This window comes from Barbus barbus (genome assembly GCF_936440315.1).
Source record: "Barbus barbus genome assembly, chromosome: 8".
Lineage (NCBI taxonomy): Eukaryota > Metazoa > Chordata > Actinopteri > Cypriniformes > Cyprinidae > Barbus > Barbus barbus.
The window spans coordinates 15,419,516-15,435,458 of NC_136736.1; the positions used below are offsets into that span (position 1 = coordinate 15,419,516).

Genomic DNA, 15,943 nt, shown 5'->3' on the forward strand with positions numbered 1-15,943 from the left:
CGAAGATAAAAAGATGAATAAGCATGTTGTCCAATATTTCTTCTTCTCACAGACGGGTCGTTATGAGACAGCAGGAGATCAGAGTTTAACTGCGACCATGCCTACACAGAAAACAGTGTTCGTGTGGGTTTTATTTTGGGTTTAGTCACAAGGGCAGTAGTTATAGTACATACGAGGCTCTGGATAAAAGGGGAAATGTTATAGCCTAAATAGTTAGCAGAGTTTATTTGAAATGAAACTTTTATTAGAGATAAAATTCGAATAGAGTCTATTTCCAATTTATTGTGAATTAAGCTAATTACTCATTCTGCGAATTTTTGTTGGTAGGGATAATTCACGCCCAATTTGTTGAGCTCTCGCGCAAATATTGAACTAGCTTTTATAATATGTGTTAGATTATTATTGTTGTTGTTTTCCAAATGTAGCGAATCCGGAAAGCGACATTAATACAGTTATGGTACACTCCTCAACCGAACTCGATTCTGTTCTGAAGCTGTATTTTGAAATAAAATGAATGTTTTATGAAAACGATTAAATGTCATTTATGTAATATGTACATAAAAAGTAGAGGTTAAAGCCTTGACAACCTCCTCTTAATACTGAAAACTTAATAAGTTTTTTTTTTTTTTTTTAACAAGGTGATTCCTGAACAGGTTACTGACAGTCCTGGTCTGTCACTGGACTGCATCAGTTTAACTTTAGGAAATACGACTTCAAGAACGAGTTGTTATGCAAATAAACATTTTACTATGTAAACACGTTCATGAATGTTCAATCCTCAGTTTACCAGCCGGGGAAGCGACAAAGAATGACACACAACTTCTCATGTCTACATCATTGTTTACTGAATTATTACCAGAAATGTGAGACTACCTTTTAGACTCACAGCGAGTGCTGACTAGGAGCATTTACATGAATAGGCCATTCCTTATAACGCTTTATATGTGCTACAGCATGAACGAGCGCGCAGAATGGCACAGTTGATTTCCTGTGCGCAGTAACGCTAAGCGCGTGAGTGCAGAGACATCAAAAGCGCGCGCTGAGTAACACGAGCTGCACACGCAAGACTCAACTGCAGTCATATAAAGTCACTTTGACGGGCTCTTCTCGTGGATCAGCGCCAGCAGTGACTTTATACACCTCCCATTTACTGAAGTGTGTCCATACCAAGAGCGAAGAAAGTGGCGTTCGCGCGTCACGACCGGAGGTAAATTGTATATTTTGAGTCTTTTTTGCATTTCTCGTTGGTAGTTTCTTGGCTCTCCCGTCGCATCTACCAGAGATATAACAGTACGCATGCCACGCGTGTTTGGGTCCGCGTTGGTGATGCCATGCCCCGCAACCACAGCGGAGATGAGGCCGGCTCCGGCCTCTGGATGAACAGCTCTCCGGGACACCACGCCGAAAGTTACGGATTGCATAATGTGGAATGTGGTAATAGGATGAAGAACAATTGTTCACGGCCGGGGGACGGACTGTTGTCCGCATCTCATGCCGGCACAGGTGCATCAGCCACGGAAAGAGAGCGGGGGAAGCAGGGCGCTCGGCTGAGTCTGCTCGGGAAGCCTCTGGTTTACGGCGCGCAAAGCGGCCGGAGAAACGCGCGCTACCGGAGGATTCAGAACTACCTGTACAACGTGCTGGAGAGACCAAGATCCTGGGCTTTTATCTACCACGCTTTTGTGTAAGTGCCGCCTTGATGCATTCACAGTCTGCTCATATGATACTGAAAGCGTTGCTCAGTTTCTCAAAGTTTTACAGCTAGAAAACGTGAACCTGTTGCTTTGAAGATTTTTTCCGTACTATTGCCTATGAATGGAAACATCCCTGAGGTGGAATATTGGCGCTTAAGGCAATATATAAAAGCCGATGTACGTTTCATTTAAATGCAACATCTCTAGGTGTGGAATAAGATATAGTAGAAATAGCAGATTATATTAATTTAGGTGGAATGTGATAGTCGACTCGAATTTAGTTGTTTTTATTCTGGGAGTCATGATAACAGCTGAATGTTCTGCTACACACAAAACATCACATCATCAAGAGGGTTGTATTGTTCTTTTGGGATTTGGTCTTGAATTTTCAATCAAACAGGGATTGTTGTGGAGTGAAAGAACCTGACCTGCTAAATATTCATTCAGAGTAAGACTGATAGTTTGATTAGTATGTGCTCTCAGGATGGGGAAGCCCTGAAAGTCTTCCAAGAGCTTCTCATTTGTGTTAAACTGTATACCATGAACACACAAAGCAGAGACACAAATATGAACAAATTATGAAAATTAAATGGGTCTTTGAAATTAAATTGTTTAGGCCTATTCTTGTAATGCTGCTCCAAACCCATGACTGACTTTCATCACTGTAACACAAAGAGGGAAGTTTTGTAGTATGTCCTGGTTGCTCTTTTCCACTCAGTTACAGTGAATTGGGGACTGGGGCTTCCAAGTCTTTGTACATTAAACAGGCTAATTTAGTTTACAAGTTTAATTTAACGTCTTCCACAGAGGGGGGAAGATAATCAATGCATAACAACCTAAATTATGGACCCTTCCTCACACAAATCTTTCAGGTGTTACTTCAGAAGACTTGAAAGGTCAAAACAGGTTTGGAATGAGTGACCTATAGGGCAAATTATTTTATCCCTACATTTTTGTGTGAACTGTTCTTTTAAATCCCAAAAGGGTGTGGGACAATTTAGGCTTTTGCATCTTCATTTCTGTCAGGCAAAAACAGATGCGATGTGACCCAGGCTAATGTCATGGTCAGTCAAATTGTGTGATCTACCATTTCTTCTTCTAAAGAAATCAAATTGTTCATCCATGTGAAGTCATTTTATATGTCATTGGTTTTGTGCAAATTTTGTGTTCATGCATAGCCTGCTGAAAGAAGGGCCGGCTTCAACACCTGCACATATTATCTTACACTTTCTTACACTTATTTTCATTCCTTCAACACTTACTTTTGCAACACTTATTTTTGCACTTGCTTATGAATTAGATTTTATGCTTTTAGTCTTGCATTATTTGTCCTCAGATTATCTGTTTATAAGACTGAGGAGTTGAGACACGTTATGTTTTCTCTAGTTTGTTGTTGTATGTTCCACAAGGACTGGACAAGTCTCAATACAATTCATTCCTCACCAAGCATTCTTTGCTAGCTCAAACACTGCATTCTTCAGATAATGAGTGTAATAAGGAAGAGTGTTGTTATGTTATGAGAGCTTATGAGAGAGTTAAGTCTTGCCAAAAAAGTCTATTGGTCTACATCATGAATATTTAGAGTATTATTGTTAAACAGTAATTCTATTATTATTATTATTAAGCAGACATTTTAGTTTCTTATGATATTATTTTATGTCAGATCTGCTGAAGTTTTAGTTTTCTGAGACCTGTTGTTTTCATGTTGCCATGATTTTGCTTTTTTTCCTACTTTTCCTTTTTGTTAATTTGGTCCTGCATGTTTCTCAAGGATGGGTGCAATTTTGTGTAAATTACAAAATCAGGTCAATATGTAAAGAACATGAAATATATTTTGCCATTGAAAATGGCTGGAGGATGGTCTTAATTTATCCAGGGTGAATCTGAATGTTAATTAACTGTACACAAATTACAGTAATAATTTAGTACAGCATGTGAAGCAAAAGCCACGCTGCTGAATAACTATTTCTTCCAAAACCCTTTCCTTCACTTTTAAGAGACAACACACAGTGGTGCATTCGAAGCTCATTGGATTAACTGTGTTTTATCCTTGCAAATGTATCACAGAGAGAGAGTGAGGGGGGGACTCAAAGAATTAAAAAGAATTTAAAATGATTTGCCAATTTGAGGAAATGAAACCCTTCTGTACTGTCATGTATGCACCTTATAGACACTATGACTTGGCTTAAAGGTGCATTTCAGTTAGTAAGAATTGTATTATTGTAAAACCACACCGTTGTTTTCATTTCACCTTAAATGGAAAAATTTAGAAGTCATTCTTACCAACCTTTACACTTGGTGTAAGATTCAAGATTGAAGATTTTTATTCGTCACATACACAATTATACAGAGTATAACCAGCAGTGAAATGTAAGTCAGGCCCGCTCCAAGGACAGTGCAATTATATAGTATACAAATATTAAGAAAAAGAAAAGTAGAAAAAATAAAATAATAAAATAAAATAAAAGATACAAAATATAAATATAAATGTGCAGGTCAGTATGTTGTTGACTTAAATAGTAATATAAGAGGAATGTGCAAAAGAATGTGCAAAAAGTTGTACAGGGTATTTAAATAGCAGCAATATAAGGTAGAAAAAATTATGAATAGCTTATTGATATAGTGATATTTACATGGAGTCAAGTGATGTTATGACACAGAGTTAGAGTTTAGGAGCCTGATGGCCTGGGGGAAGAAGCTCCTCCTAAGTCTCTCAGTTTTTGCCATCAGGCTACGGAAGCGCTTACCAGATGGCAGCAAAGTGAATAGGCGGTTACCAGGGTGATTTGAGTCCTTGATGATTGTGACAGCTCTATTTTTGCAGCGTTTGAGGTAGATGTCCTGCAGAGAAGGGAGAGCAGACCCTGAGATGCGCTCAACTAAGCGCACAACTCTCTGTAGTGCTTTGCAGTCCTGATTGGAGCTGTTTTCATACCACACTGAGATGCACAAGTGTAAGTCAATACACTTTCTATGGTCCCTGAATAGAAAGTTTTCAGGATTGCTGGTGAGACCCTGAATTTCCTCAGCTGTCGCAGATGGTACAGTCTTTGCCTGGCTTTCTTAACCTGTGTTTGGATGTGTGTAGTCCAAGTCAGGTTCTCGGAGATGTTTACACAGAGGTACTTGAAGCTACTCACCCTCTCCACAGGGGTCCCATTGATCATAAGAGGAGTGTAGGGCCGCTGCTGTCTCTTCCTAAAGTCCATGATCAGCTCTTTAGTTTTGCTCACATTCAGAGAGAGACAGTTGTCCTGGCACCATGATGTGAGTCTCTCTACCTCATCCAAGTATGCGGTCTCATCATTGTTGGAAATGAGGCCCAGAACCACAGTATCATCAGCGAATTTGATAATAGATGTGGAGCTGTGAGAGGACACGCAGTCATGCATGTAGAGAGAGTAGAGCAGGGGACTCAGGACACAGCCCTGTGGGGCTCCTACGTTCAGGGTGATGGAGTTTGAGGTGAACTGGCCAACTTTCACCACTTGAGGTCTGCCGGTGAGGAAGTCTTGAATCCAATCACAGAGTGAGGAGTTTAGGCCGGGGTCTGTGAGTTTAGAAGCCAGCTTGATGGGGACTATAGTATTGAAAGCTGAGCTTTCACACCTGCACATATTATCTTACACTTTATCTTACACTTATTTTCATTCCTTCAACACTTATTTTTGCACTTGCTTATGAATTAGATTTTATGCTTTTAGTCTTGCATTATTTGTCCTCAGATTATCTGTTTATAAGACTGAGGAGTTGAGACACGTTATGTTTTCTCTAGTTTGTTGTTGTATGTTCCACAAGGACTGGACAAGTCTCAATACAATTCATTCCTCACCAAGCGTTCTTTGCTAGCTCAAACACTGCATTCTTCAGATAATGAGTGTAATAAGGAAGAGTGTTGTTGTGTTATGAGAGCTTATGAGAGAGGTAAGTCTTGCCAAAAATGTCTAATGATGGATTCGTGGATAAAGTGTCCTGGAACAGGTTAGTGTAGCGGTATCCAATGTCCAAAAGTGTTTCTTTGTTATAGGTGATCAGTGCCGACGTGAAATGTGTAAAAAGAGAAAGTAAAAGTAAGTAAAAAAGTCAATTAAAGCACAATCTGAGCGGAGCGACCTGGACGGCGTCCGAACACAGCGGCCCCATCTTAACTATATATTACATCCTAATGAAATCATTAAAACCCCATGCTCCCCAGCATTGTCAACTTTCACTTCTCTCTGCCCTGATGCTTTTCAGCAGATGCTGGCATCGAAGCCTCATAAAAGTGTGACACTTGAAGGTGATTGACAGCTGCTGGAGGAGAAAGAGTCAGCAGACACTTGAAGCGAAAGTGACACAGGCCATGTTGCCCTTGTTTGTGTCAGTCAGGCAAAGAGCAGAGGGCTAATAAAAATTGTGCTTATAATTTAATTATTATTGAAAGAACTGCATAATGTTCTCCTTTTTATCATTTTTAGTTCCTTTTTATGTATATTAGCGGATGTGCAGCATTATTTTGCATTTGGTTAGTTTATTTAGGTATATTTATTGAGTCTTATTTTCCCATTGTTTGGAGACCATTGACAAATGTTTTAGAGTCTGTTAACTGGTTTTCACCCTTGCACTGCACTAGTGGATCTTCAGGCCATTTCAGAATCTGAATTAAGTCAAAGAGACACTGGAGTGTGGGACCTAACACTGTCATGTCTGACGTTTGTAAGTTGTCATTCACCTTTTACACTGTAAAAAAAAAAGTTGAGCCAACTTAAAATTTTAAGGCAACCAGCTTCAGCAGATTTTTGAGTTTTCTCAACTTGTTTTAAGTTTATACAACAAAAAGTTGTGAATCTCCTACAAAAATAAGTTGAGAGAACTAAAAAATCTGCTGAAGCTGGTTGCCTTAAAATTTTAAGTTGGCTCAACTTCTTTCTTTTTTTTTTACAGTGTAGTGATTATGTTGCTCTTTTTTTGCTGTAACATCTTACCATACTCTTCCCACACACACTCGCACACATATACCACAAATTTACTCATATTCCGATCACTGCGTCACCCATTCCTCTGTACAGTTGTTTTCAAGTAAAGTAATGCAAACTCAAAGACATACTTCAACATAAAAGAAGATATGGGTCACGCTTTATTTTACGGTTCGGTTCTAACTATTAAGTAACTATTAACTGCGACATCTACCTCAATAAACTCCTAGCTTGTTGATTATGAATATTAACTAAGTTAAATGTTAAGTTTAGGTGTTGGGTAGGATTAGGGATATAGAATATGGTCAAGCTGAATATGTGCTTTATAAGTACTAATAAACAGCCAATAGGCTAATAATATGCATGTTTATAAGCAACTAGTTAATATTGAGAATTACCCTATACTTAAGTGTTACCAAGATATGTTTTTGCTCATACAATGAAAGCCAATGGGGTCCAAAACAACACTGAACCCCAGTGACATTTATTTTATGGAATAGAGTCAGTTTTACATCCATAACGTTGCATATTTTAGAGTGATACAGTGTTCAATAAGAACTAATGTAGGTCAGAATTGGATTGGAACATAAAAATATGGGTGTTGTACTAGCATGGATATGAATTTGCTAAAACAATGCCTAAATGATCATTGGTTACCATTATCTAATAGCTTTGATAGACTGGCGTGGCCATCCATCTAGGGTGCTTTCCTGCCTATGGTCCAAGATTCTGGATAGGCTTCAGCAGCCCAAGAGGTTTGAAAAATATATAAATGTATGTATTATCCAAAAGCCTGTGTTGCTTAAGTGGCATCAAAATTGCTAAGAGCAAGAACATGTCTGTACAAGTAAACGTTTGGTTTGATTTTATTTTATTTTTATTCTGTTGCCAAAAAAACATGTGAAAGCATCTTTAGTGGGGTCTCTTTTTTTATAACATACAGGAAAGAGAAACTCATTGTCAGTGAAAAAGTTGTGAGTAATAGAGTTTAATAAGATGAAAGGTAAGGTATTTTGGTCATCAGACTTTCAGTTTCACATTGAACTGCTATACAGTTACAGACATTTTAGAAGCTGTTAGGTTTTAGAAGGCATTCTCTACAGTGTCTTACAAACAGACACGTGTCCCCATGTACACTCATGAGAAACAGGAAGCTGCCGGTCACATTGTGAAACTGCTCTCTGCTGCTTGAACACTTGCAGTCACAACTTTACTGATATTCACTTAGATAAAAGTCAAACTGTTCTTCTTCTTATGAGGAACTTACTCTTAGCAAACACAGTCACATTGAGTCAACTCTATTTAGAAAGAACATGATTTTAGTAAATTAAGATTTCTGGAATTTCTGAGTTCTTTCTGAGTCACTGGGTTGTCCCCATGGTTGAATATATTAACCAAAATGAAACCCTAATCCACCTGCAGGTGTAGGTAGTATTTGAGCTGAGAAGAGATGCAGTCTGCATTTTGGAAACAGATACTTTCGCAACAGCTGAAGTTAGTTGAGATGAATCATAAAGCGTAATGCGCTTCTTGAAACTTGCAAACACAGTAAAATGTCCAATGAATGAATGAGTGGTGCTTAAAGCTAGTTTGTGATTCTGGCAACATTTTTTATGTTGGCTTTTGTATGTATTGTGGCAGTTTAGAGATTAAATGTACAGTAAGTGCTGGTATAAGGTTGATTGCATTTGAAAATAATGTACCTACCCTATCATCATTGATACCCCTCATCAATAATGTTAACAAAAGCAAATGCAAGATAATAACTTGTTTGCTAAAGCAACCATGCCACCTTACTCCTATAAGTCTTTGAGCTCTTTTATCAGGACTCAGGTTTTACTGGACTTGTACCTGAGTGCTCCACATCACACTAAATCGCTGTACCAGGTGAGCTACTGAGCAAGTTTACTGTCAGAAAAGTCATACATAAGGAACTGATTATGAGATGTAGATGTCAAAAATTATTCATTTGCAAATCATGTGTTATCGTAAAAGTGTTTTGAGGTCATAACATAGTATTGTGCATGGAACACATGGGAATAAGTCTTTATTAAGGGTGCTGTATGTAATGTTTGACCATACTAAAGCATACAAAATACCATAATATGCTTGCAATTGAGGAAACATTCATAAAGTTCATAAATTGTTTTTATTGGAAACATTGCTACAGCCAGTTTTTCTTTGAAATGTGAGTTCTGTGTCGAAATGTCTGTTTTTGTTTTTTTGGACTGTGTGATTTCACCCACTAGTATTTTGCAAATAGTCTTTCGACACCCCAGGATGCCAGTTGGCTGAAAACACTGCGTATTGCAGCCATGTAAGCCAGCACATGACTTAAAATCCTACATGACTTAAAAGCCTTGTATCCAACTAAAAACTCCATGACCAGAGGAATATAAAATGTGGATAAATCAACTCATCAACAACTTACAGACTACTCGACTTAAAATGTCAGTTGTACTCATTCCTTGTCGCATCGGGCAACCCGCGTGAACATCGAGTCTGAGAGGGAGGAGGCGGGAGAAACATCAATCTCTAATATTTTGAATTTGGACTGCTGTACCCATTTCAACCGTTAGCTGTCAATATTCAATATTTTACTGCCACTAGTGTTCATCTCAGCTGGAAACTGCAGGGAATTGTATGTTTGCATGTTGGTACATTTTTTTCAATGAACCTATGTTGGAAAAAAACAATATATGGTAGTTGATGAACAAAAGGAGGACAGAAGGTCAGTATTTGTAATTCCCAGAAGCAATGGGCATTCTCATACAATCAAATAATTTTCATGTGGAATAGGGTTTGTGCAAAAAGAGGTCTAAGAGTCAATTAGATAGGGTGACCAGACTGTCCCTATTTTTGATGATCTGTCCCCGGCTAGAGCTCTCTGTTAAAATGTCCCCTGTTTTTCTGAAACAGCCCACAGTTAAATAACACCTAGTGTGCTAGACATGACACATGCTTGTTTAAAAATATTATATCACTGCATACAGTGTCATTCATATTAGATTTTTCATTTTTGATATGGAATTCATATTTACAAAAACAAATACACTGTTTTGACATGCACTGTTGGGTTTTAACATTTTATGAGGGGAAAATATATATATATAATTTAAATGATATATTGACCACTGACTTTTGTTACTTATCATTTTAGAATCATTTAATTTTAGCCTTCAGTTTTAAAGCATGCAGTTGAATGAATCCTTTAGTGTATATGTGTGTTTGTGTGTGTGTATTGGGTGTGAGTGTGAAATAAGAGACAGAGAGAGAGCCTTGTTTGCATTTTTCCAAATGAAAGAACCTCTCTTACCAGCTTTGGCTTGTCGTTTCCACTAGCTCCAACCCAACCCCCGATACCTTCCAAAATAAACAACCCAGCGTTAACTCACTGTTTTCATTCACCTTTATTTTTGCCTCATATACATTTAGGCTTTTGATGGAAAAAAAATATTTAGCATATATCTAATGTATGTCTAATTCAAAATTACTTTTTTTAAGTTATGCGCTCAGAATGGTCTTCGTTTGGTTGATAATGGTTTAGAAGCCAAAATGTTTTTATTTTATGATGAAATATGCATACATATGTGTCTTCATTAAATTCATACAAATTGTCTCTGAAATATGCCCATGTTCCCTGATAGTGGACCTTCTTTGACCTCCTGTCTTTCTTTACATTTATTTGCAAGTATGAAGTTTGAAGTCAGAGGGCAGCTCATACTTAGGCCTTTCTCTGTGAGACTGTACCAGTCTTAGAGATCAGTTATAGTTCCCAAAGCAGTTCTCAGGTCTGATCTATCCTTCTTTGCCCTTTTCTCTTGCTCTTAACCAGTGAGAAAGAACAGGCCTTAGCATGTTTCTGTAATGCGCTACACAATGTGCCAACCAAAACTTGATCTTATTTGTCCTCCTGGAAGTACGGAAAATTTGCTACGAGTTCCTTACTTGTATTCTAGCGTGTGTGTGCATGTGTGCGTGTGTGTGTGTGTGTGTGTGTGTGAATGGAAAAGGGGATGAGTTAACCATTCCAAGACTGCAGTGCATACAAGTCATGTATGTCACATTCAATTCAATTTTCCTTAAGAGTGGAAGTCAGGCACACTTAAAGTTTGTGTGTAATTTATCTTATAATACTTTCTTTTATCACTATATCTATGCAGAATTATACAGAAGCCATAGGTTCCCCTGAAGGCTCTTTGCTTGCAAAAACATGCTGAAAAAAATAAATAAAACAGGATTATATCAAAAACCCAATTATATTTATTATTAAAGCCCTCCTTGTGGTTAAAAATCAAGATTTTAATATTTAAATGTTGGTTTGGTGTTTTTAAATTGCTTAAAGAGAAACCATTTGCAAATTCATTAGTCAGTACCATTGTTGAGTATTTTTTCTTAAAGGGATAGTTTACCCAAAAATAACAATTCTGTCATTAATTACTCATCCTCATGTCGTTCCATACCCGTAAGACCTTCGTTCATCTTCGGAACACAAATTAAGATATTTTTCATGAAATCTGAGAGCTTTCTGTCCCTGCATAGACGACAACACAACTGAAATGTTTTATGGCCCAGAAAGGCAGTTAGGACATTGTTAAAACAGTCCATGTGACATCAGTGGTTCTGCCTTCTTTGCACAAGAATACTTTTTGTGCAAAGAAAACAAAAATAATGACTTTATTCAACAATTTCTTCTCTTCCATGTCAGTCTTCGACACGGGTTCACCAGACTTACCACGACATGAGGTTAAATAATGACAGAATTTTCAAAACTACTCCCTTTAACCAAAGTTAAGTGGCGGAGTACCAAAGACCTGTTTCGTACTTCACAAACATACAACCAATTCCGAACAGGGGTTTTCACATTATCATCTCATGGTTAAAAAGATTTGACATCATATGCGATTAATGCAAATAGAACACATTTCTAAGCCTGAATAGAAAATATGAAATAATACACAGAAAATGTATGCCTTAAATCTAATACAGTAGGCTTAGGCTTAAACTTTAAATGAACTATATTGAAACAAATTTTCCTTTTGTTTGTAGTTGACAATATCTGTCAACGTCTTTGTGTATTTAGCCTAAACTGGACTCTATAAACTCCAGTGTGGTGGTTGTAGAGCAGCGGCCACCCTACCAACTGGCCTGTCATGAGCAGTCAACGTCCAGTGACGTTCCCTCAAACACACATACCTTCAAACATGCACACACACCGCTTCAGTTACTTTATCGCAAAATCAGTTTCAAAGATAAAATGCGTGTGTGCGCTCGTGTTTTTAAGGGTCCATTTGACCCTGATCATAGAGCAACATGCAGCTGCTGTTAGTGTTCTGGGTAACTGAAGACAACACTTGTGTGTGGGTCTCTCATTACTCCCATGTGGTTTATATTCTGACTTTACAGAATAGAAAACCCCTGAGACAGATCTTGCAACCTTTTGTTGATGATTTTACAATTTATGCATATCAGTTTAATTGTCTATAAGCTGTTAATTTGTCCTCTAAGTTTTGTCCTCTAAGAGAATTGTGAGGGATTGTTGATCTTGGTCTTTTGTAAGTAATGGAAAATATTCCCCAAAATTTGAAGAGCAAAATGGCAAAATGGATTTAATTATTAATAATATGTATAGATTATATTTATAGATAACCTCAAATAAGGTTTGCCCTCCATGAGCCACTGGTGCTGTGCCATGTTTGCTTAAATCAGCAAACCAAACTCAGTTTGATATTCTTTTCAAATAATATTTAAAATAATTTCTTTAAAAAATATAGTTATGGGAAATTCATATTGGTAATTGTATTATAAAACAATGTGCATTGTGTGGGACTGGATAAGCATTCACACTTGTTTTGTTTAGTGTTTTCTTTAAGTTATGTGCTTTTACTGCTCCCATGTCACATGTCAAATTCTCCATATCTCCACATGGGCAGCTCCTCGTCCATGTTCATATCCCCACTTCCTGCACCCTCCCCCATGCTGTTCCTCCTTGTGCCCCTCTCTCCTCAGTTTTGACTGTTCCCAGGTCAGTGTGAAACCCTCAGTCTACATAAGTCATGGCATGTGACAGGCCCAGGCGTCAGCCACTTCCGCTAAGCTTCACACACACGCAATCTGAAAGATCTGGGTTGTGAGTGAGCCCTTAATTGCCACTGAAATGCCGCAGATCCATTTACAATAGAAATTGTGGCTTTTACCCCGCTACTATCATATAAAGTGTCCTTCATAGATGCTAGTACAAGCTGGAATTGGTCTGGGCCCTCCCCATTGTGTTTTACTGTCCAATGTTCTTTGTAAACTCTGGAAAATGCAGTCAAAGAAATGGTTGTCAGTGAGGCCGACTATAAATGTATTTATATATATGTGTGTGCGTTCGTGCTTATGTGTGCATGTGTTAATATACACCTCGGTAAAACACACCAGTGTTATTTTAGTATCATTGAAGTACTTTTATAGTTTTTATTATTATAATATTTTGAGTGTTTATTTCTGTTTCCTGTTTTAATTTTAGTTTATGTTGTGTGTTATTATTATTATTTTTATTATTATTGTTGTTGTTATTTTTAAATATGTCTATATAATTTTTATTTCCATTTCAGTTTTAGTTATTTTAATACATCAAGTTAAAAATGAAAAATTTTGCCTTGGCAACTTGCTGAAATTAAACTTTATTTTAATTTAATTTTATAATAATAATATAACAATTACATAAAATACAATACAATAATATACAATTACAAATACAAACTATTATTATTATGATGAGGATTATCATTATTATTATTATTGTTATTGTTTAGGATTTTAGTCTTAGTTAACTTTAATAAATCTGAACCACACTCCTGGGAGCACACAGTATGAAATGAGTAAAAAGCTATTCAGGTATATTCTTGTGTTCAAAAACAGCTAGGCATAGCAAGTTTTTCTGCATACTTGTAATCAAAGATGGCTAGATAGCACCACTGAATGAAACAGACAAAAACATTTTGAGACTCGTGTTAAAGTTGAACTACTTTAAACATGACGTTACACCTTAAAAAGCAGCCCTCATTTCACGAAATGATAAAATGTAACTGTGACCAATTCTGTGTTCTGTGTGAACATCCACTGCGTCTAACTCGGACAGGCAAACTCAGTTGCAAAATGGTTTAAATTAAAATGGTTTAAATTAATGGTTTAATTTAAGTGTGGACTGTAGGCCAGTAACAGGTTTACGATCAGTGAATTAATGTTCAATGATTTGATAAATTAATCTGACTTAATTTAATTAAAAAGAACAACTGACAGTTTTACAACTGAAATGTGTTAACTGGTGGTGTATCAGTAAGCTGAACTATTGTGCTACAGAAATAAAAAAAGAACTCAGAAAGAATGTAGTGGAGTTTCACTTTACACAAAGATCTGTTATCTCTTGCTGGTTGCTGAAACAGAAAAAATCTCAGAACTGAATTCCTGTTGTCACTAATGGCAGTTCAACATTTCTTTTGCCTTTGCCTGTTATAATTATAGCCTATATCCATGACAGTATTAAAAAAGAGCATCAAAGTATGAGTACAGTTTTTTTGCTGGGAGTCTCTGTCCCAGTAGACCTACTGATAAAGGCAGCAAGCGACCTTAGTAATCAATCAGGAACCAATCTCATAGCAGTCAGTGAATCATTCAACACCCTCTGTTCCACCTGCATCAACAGGTGCTTCTTCAGTTTCATTCCAGACTATAGCTTAATCCACTCCAAACTCATGTTAAGACCATTGGGGAAATCAGAAAATTCTCTTTGTCAGTTTACTGTGAAGATAGTGTGTCATTGTTTTGGCTAGCATGCTAGAATTTCTTCCTGAATATGGAAATGTAATGCCTTCCTTAAGAGGATGTTTTGTTCAGGACTGCATATACATATATGCTAAGAGTCATCCGCCAACCTCCTCCATCACCTGCTTCTGCATGGCAAGTTCTTCCATGAGCTTTAGCACTCTAAATCCAGGATTATTTTCATACGTTACATGCTAATGTAACCTTAGCCCTTTCAATCAAACACTGGAAAGCCACTCGTTAAAGGAAAACGGATGAACAGCAGTTTTGGGTTGCAAATGAAGGACTTGACATTAAGTGTTATAAATAAACTACTAATTTAATGTAGTTAAAACAGCAGGGCTCCAGAGTCCAGACTGAGCCTAAAATATTAATTTGTGAGTGATTGCTCAGATCGCCACTTGTGACAATATACATTTGCAGTGTTAAAAATATTGCATGTAGTGTCTATTTATCTGCATGTTCAGTGAGGAGTAGCCTATCACATCATTTGCTGTGTTTTGCCGCACAAAAGTTTTAGTAGGGAAAGAAATGTTTTGCTGTGTTTGTACGCCAAAATACGTACAGAGAAAGTAAAGATTAGCTTTTCGCCTCTGAAAAACATGTTGAAATGGAAAAAAAAACTTTTTTGAACAATGATCATCTCTGTCAAGTACCAACTCGGATAAAAAATTAAATTCAGAGGATCATCAATCGGTGTCAGTCAAGTAAAAGTGCAGAAAGACATTGCAAAACTTCTTGGATTCAAGAGTTTGTATTGCTCCAGTATGATCATAACTCACAGAAAATGTTTTGTGACTTTTGTTTTAAAGTGGTCCGAGAAATAGCAGGGGAAACACATTTCATTAGTGGAACGAACCATTTCAAAAAGAGATTGTGAGAAATCATGGTGAAAATTAAAAGCATAAAAGTGCTCGTACCATCGCAAAATAATCGCAAAGAGCTTTTTTCCTTATTGGAGCCCATGGTTCCTTAATTGATGTTTTTTTGTCTGGAGAAGTGAAACATCGGTCAAGCTGCTCATTTGAAAAAGTGCCTGTAGATACATCCTTTACAATCTAATCAGAGACATATCTGTCTTGCACAAAACTAAATAATGTAGCCTTTCCAGTTACAAGCTATGTTTTCCAAAAAATAATGGTGTTATATAGCATGACACTATGCTACGTTGGTGGTTTTTAAAGCTGTAATGGTAAGATGTAGGCTTTTCTAAAATATCCTCCCTCTCATATTCAGCATCAGAAAGTCAATCTAAACTTGCAGAAAAAAGGTATAAAACTATAAAAAGGTATAAAAATAATTCAATAATTCATTCCTTTCAAAAGATACCACTTTAAAAGTACTAATATGTAGCTTTAAACTAAGTACTGATATATTCCTTCTAGAAGTAAATAAGATATTAAAAATAAGACATCTTAGCTTTTGTACCTTAGGGTACTACTCCAGTGACAGCTTTGTGCCTTTTTATTCTGAGAGTGTGGTGGA

The 15,943-nt window shown here is 37.0% G+C and overlaps 1 protein-coding gene across 1 annotated transcript in view; it reads left to right on the forward strand.

Moving 5' to 3' along the window:
* Window positions 1-968: 968 nt before the first annotated feature.
* The window catches only part of LOC306873915 (potassium voltage-gated channel subfamily KQT member 5-like), a 116,742-nt gene continuing 101,767 nt past the window's right edge, over window positions 969-15,943 (forward strand). Inside the window, exon 1 of the mRNA XM_079423474.1 lies at window positions 969-1,684. Within this exon, the coding sequence (XP_079279600.1) occupies window positions 1,332-1,684 (353 nt within the window). The 5' untranslated portion in view covers window positions 969-1,331. The remainder of the gene's footprint in view (window positions 1,685-15,943) is intronic.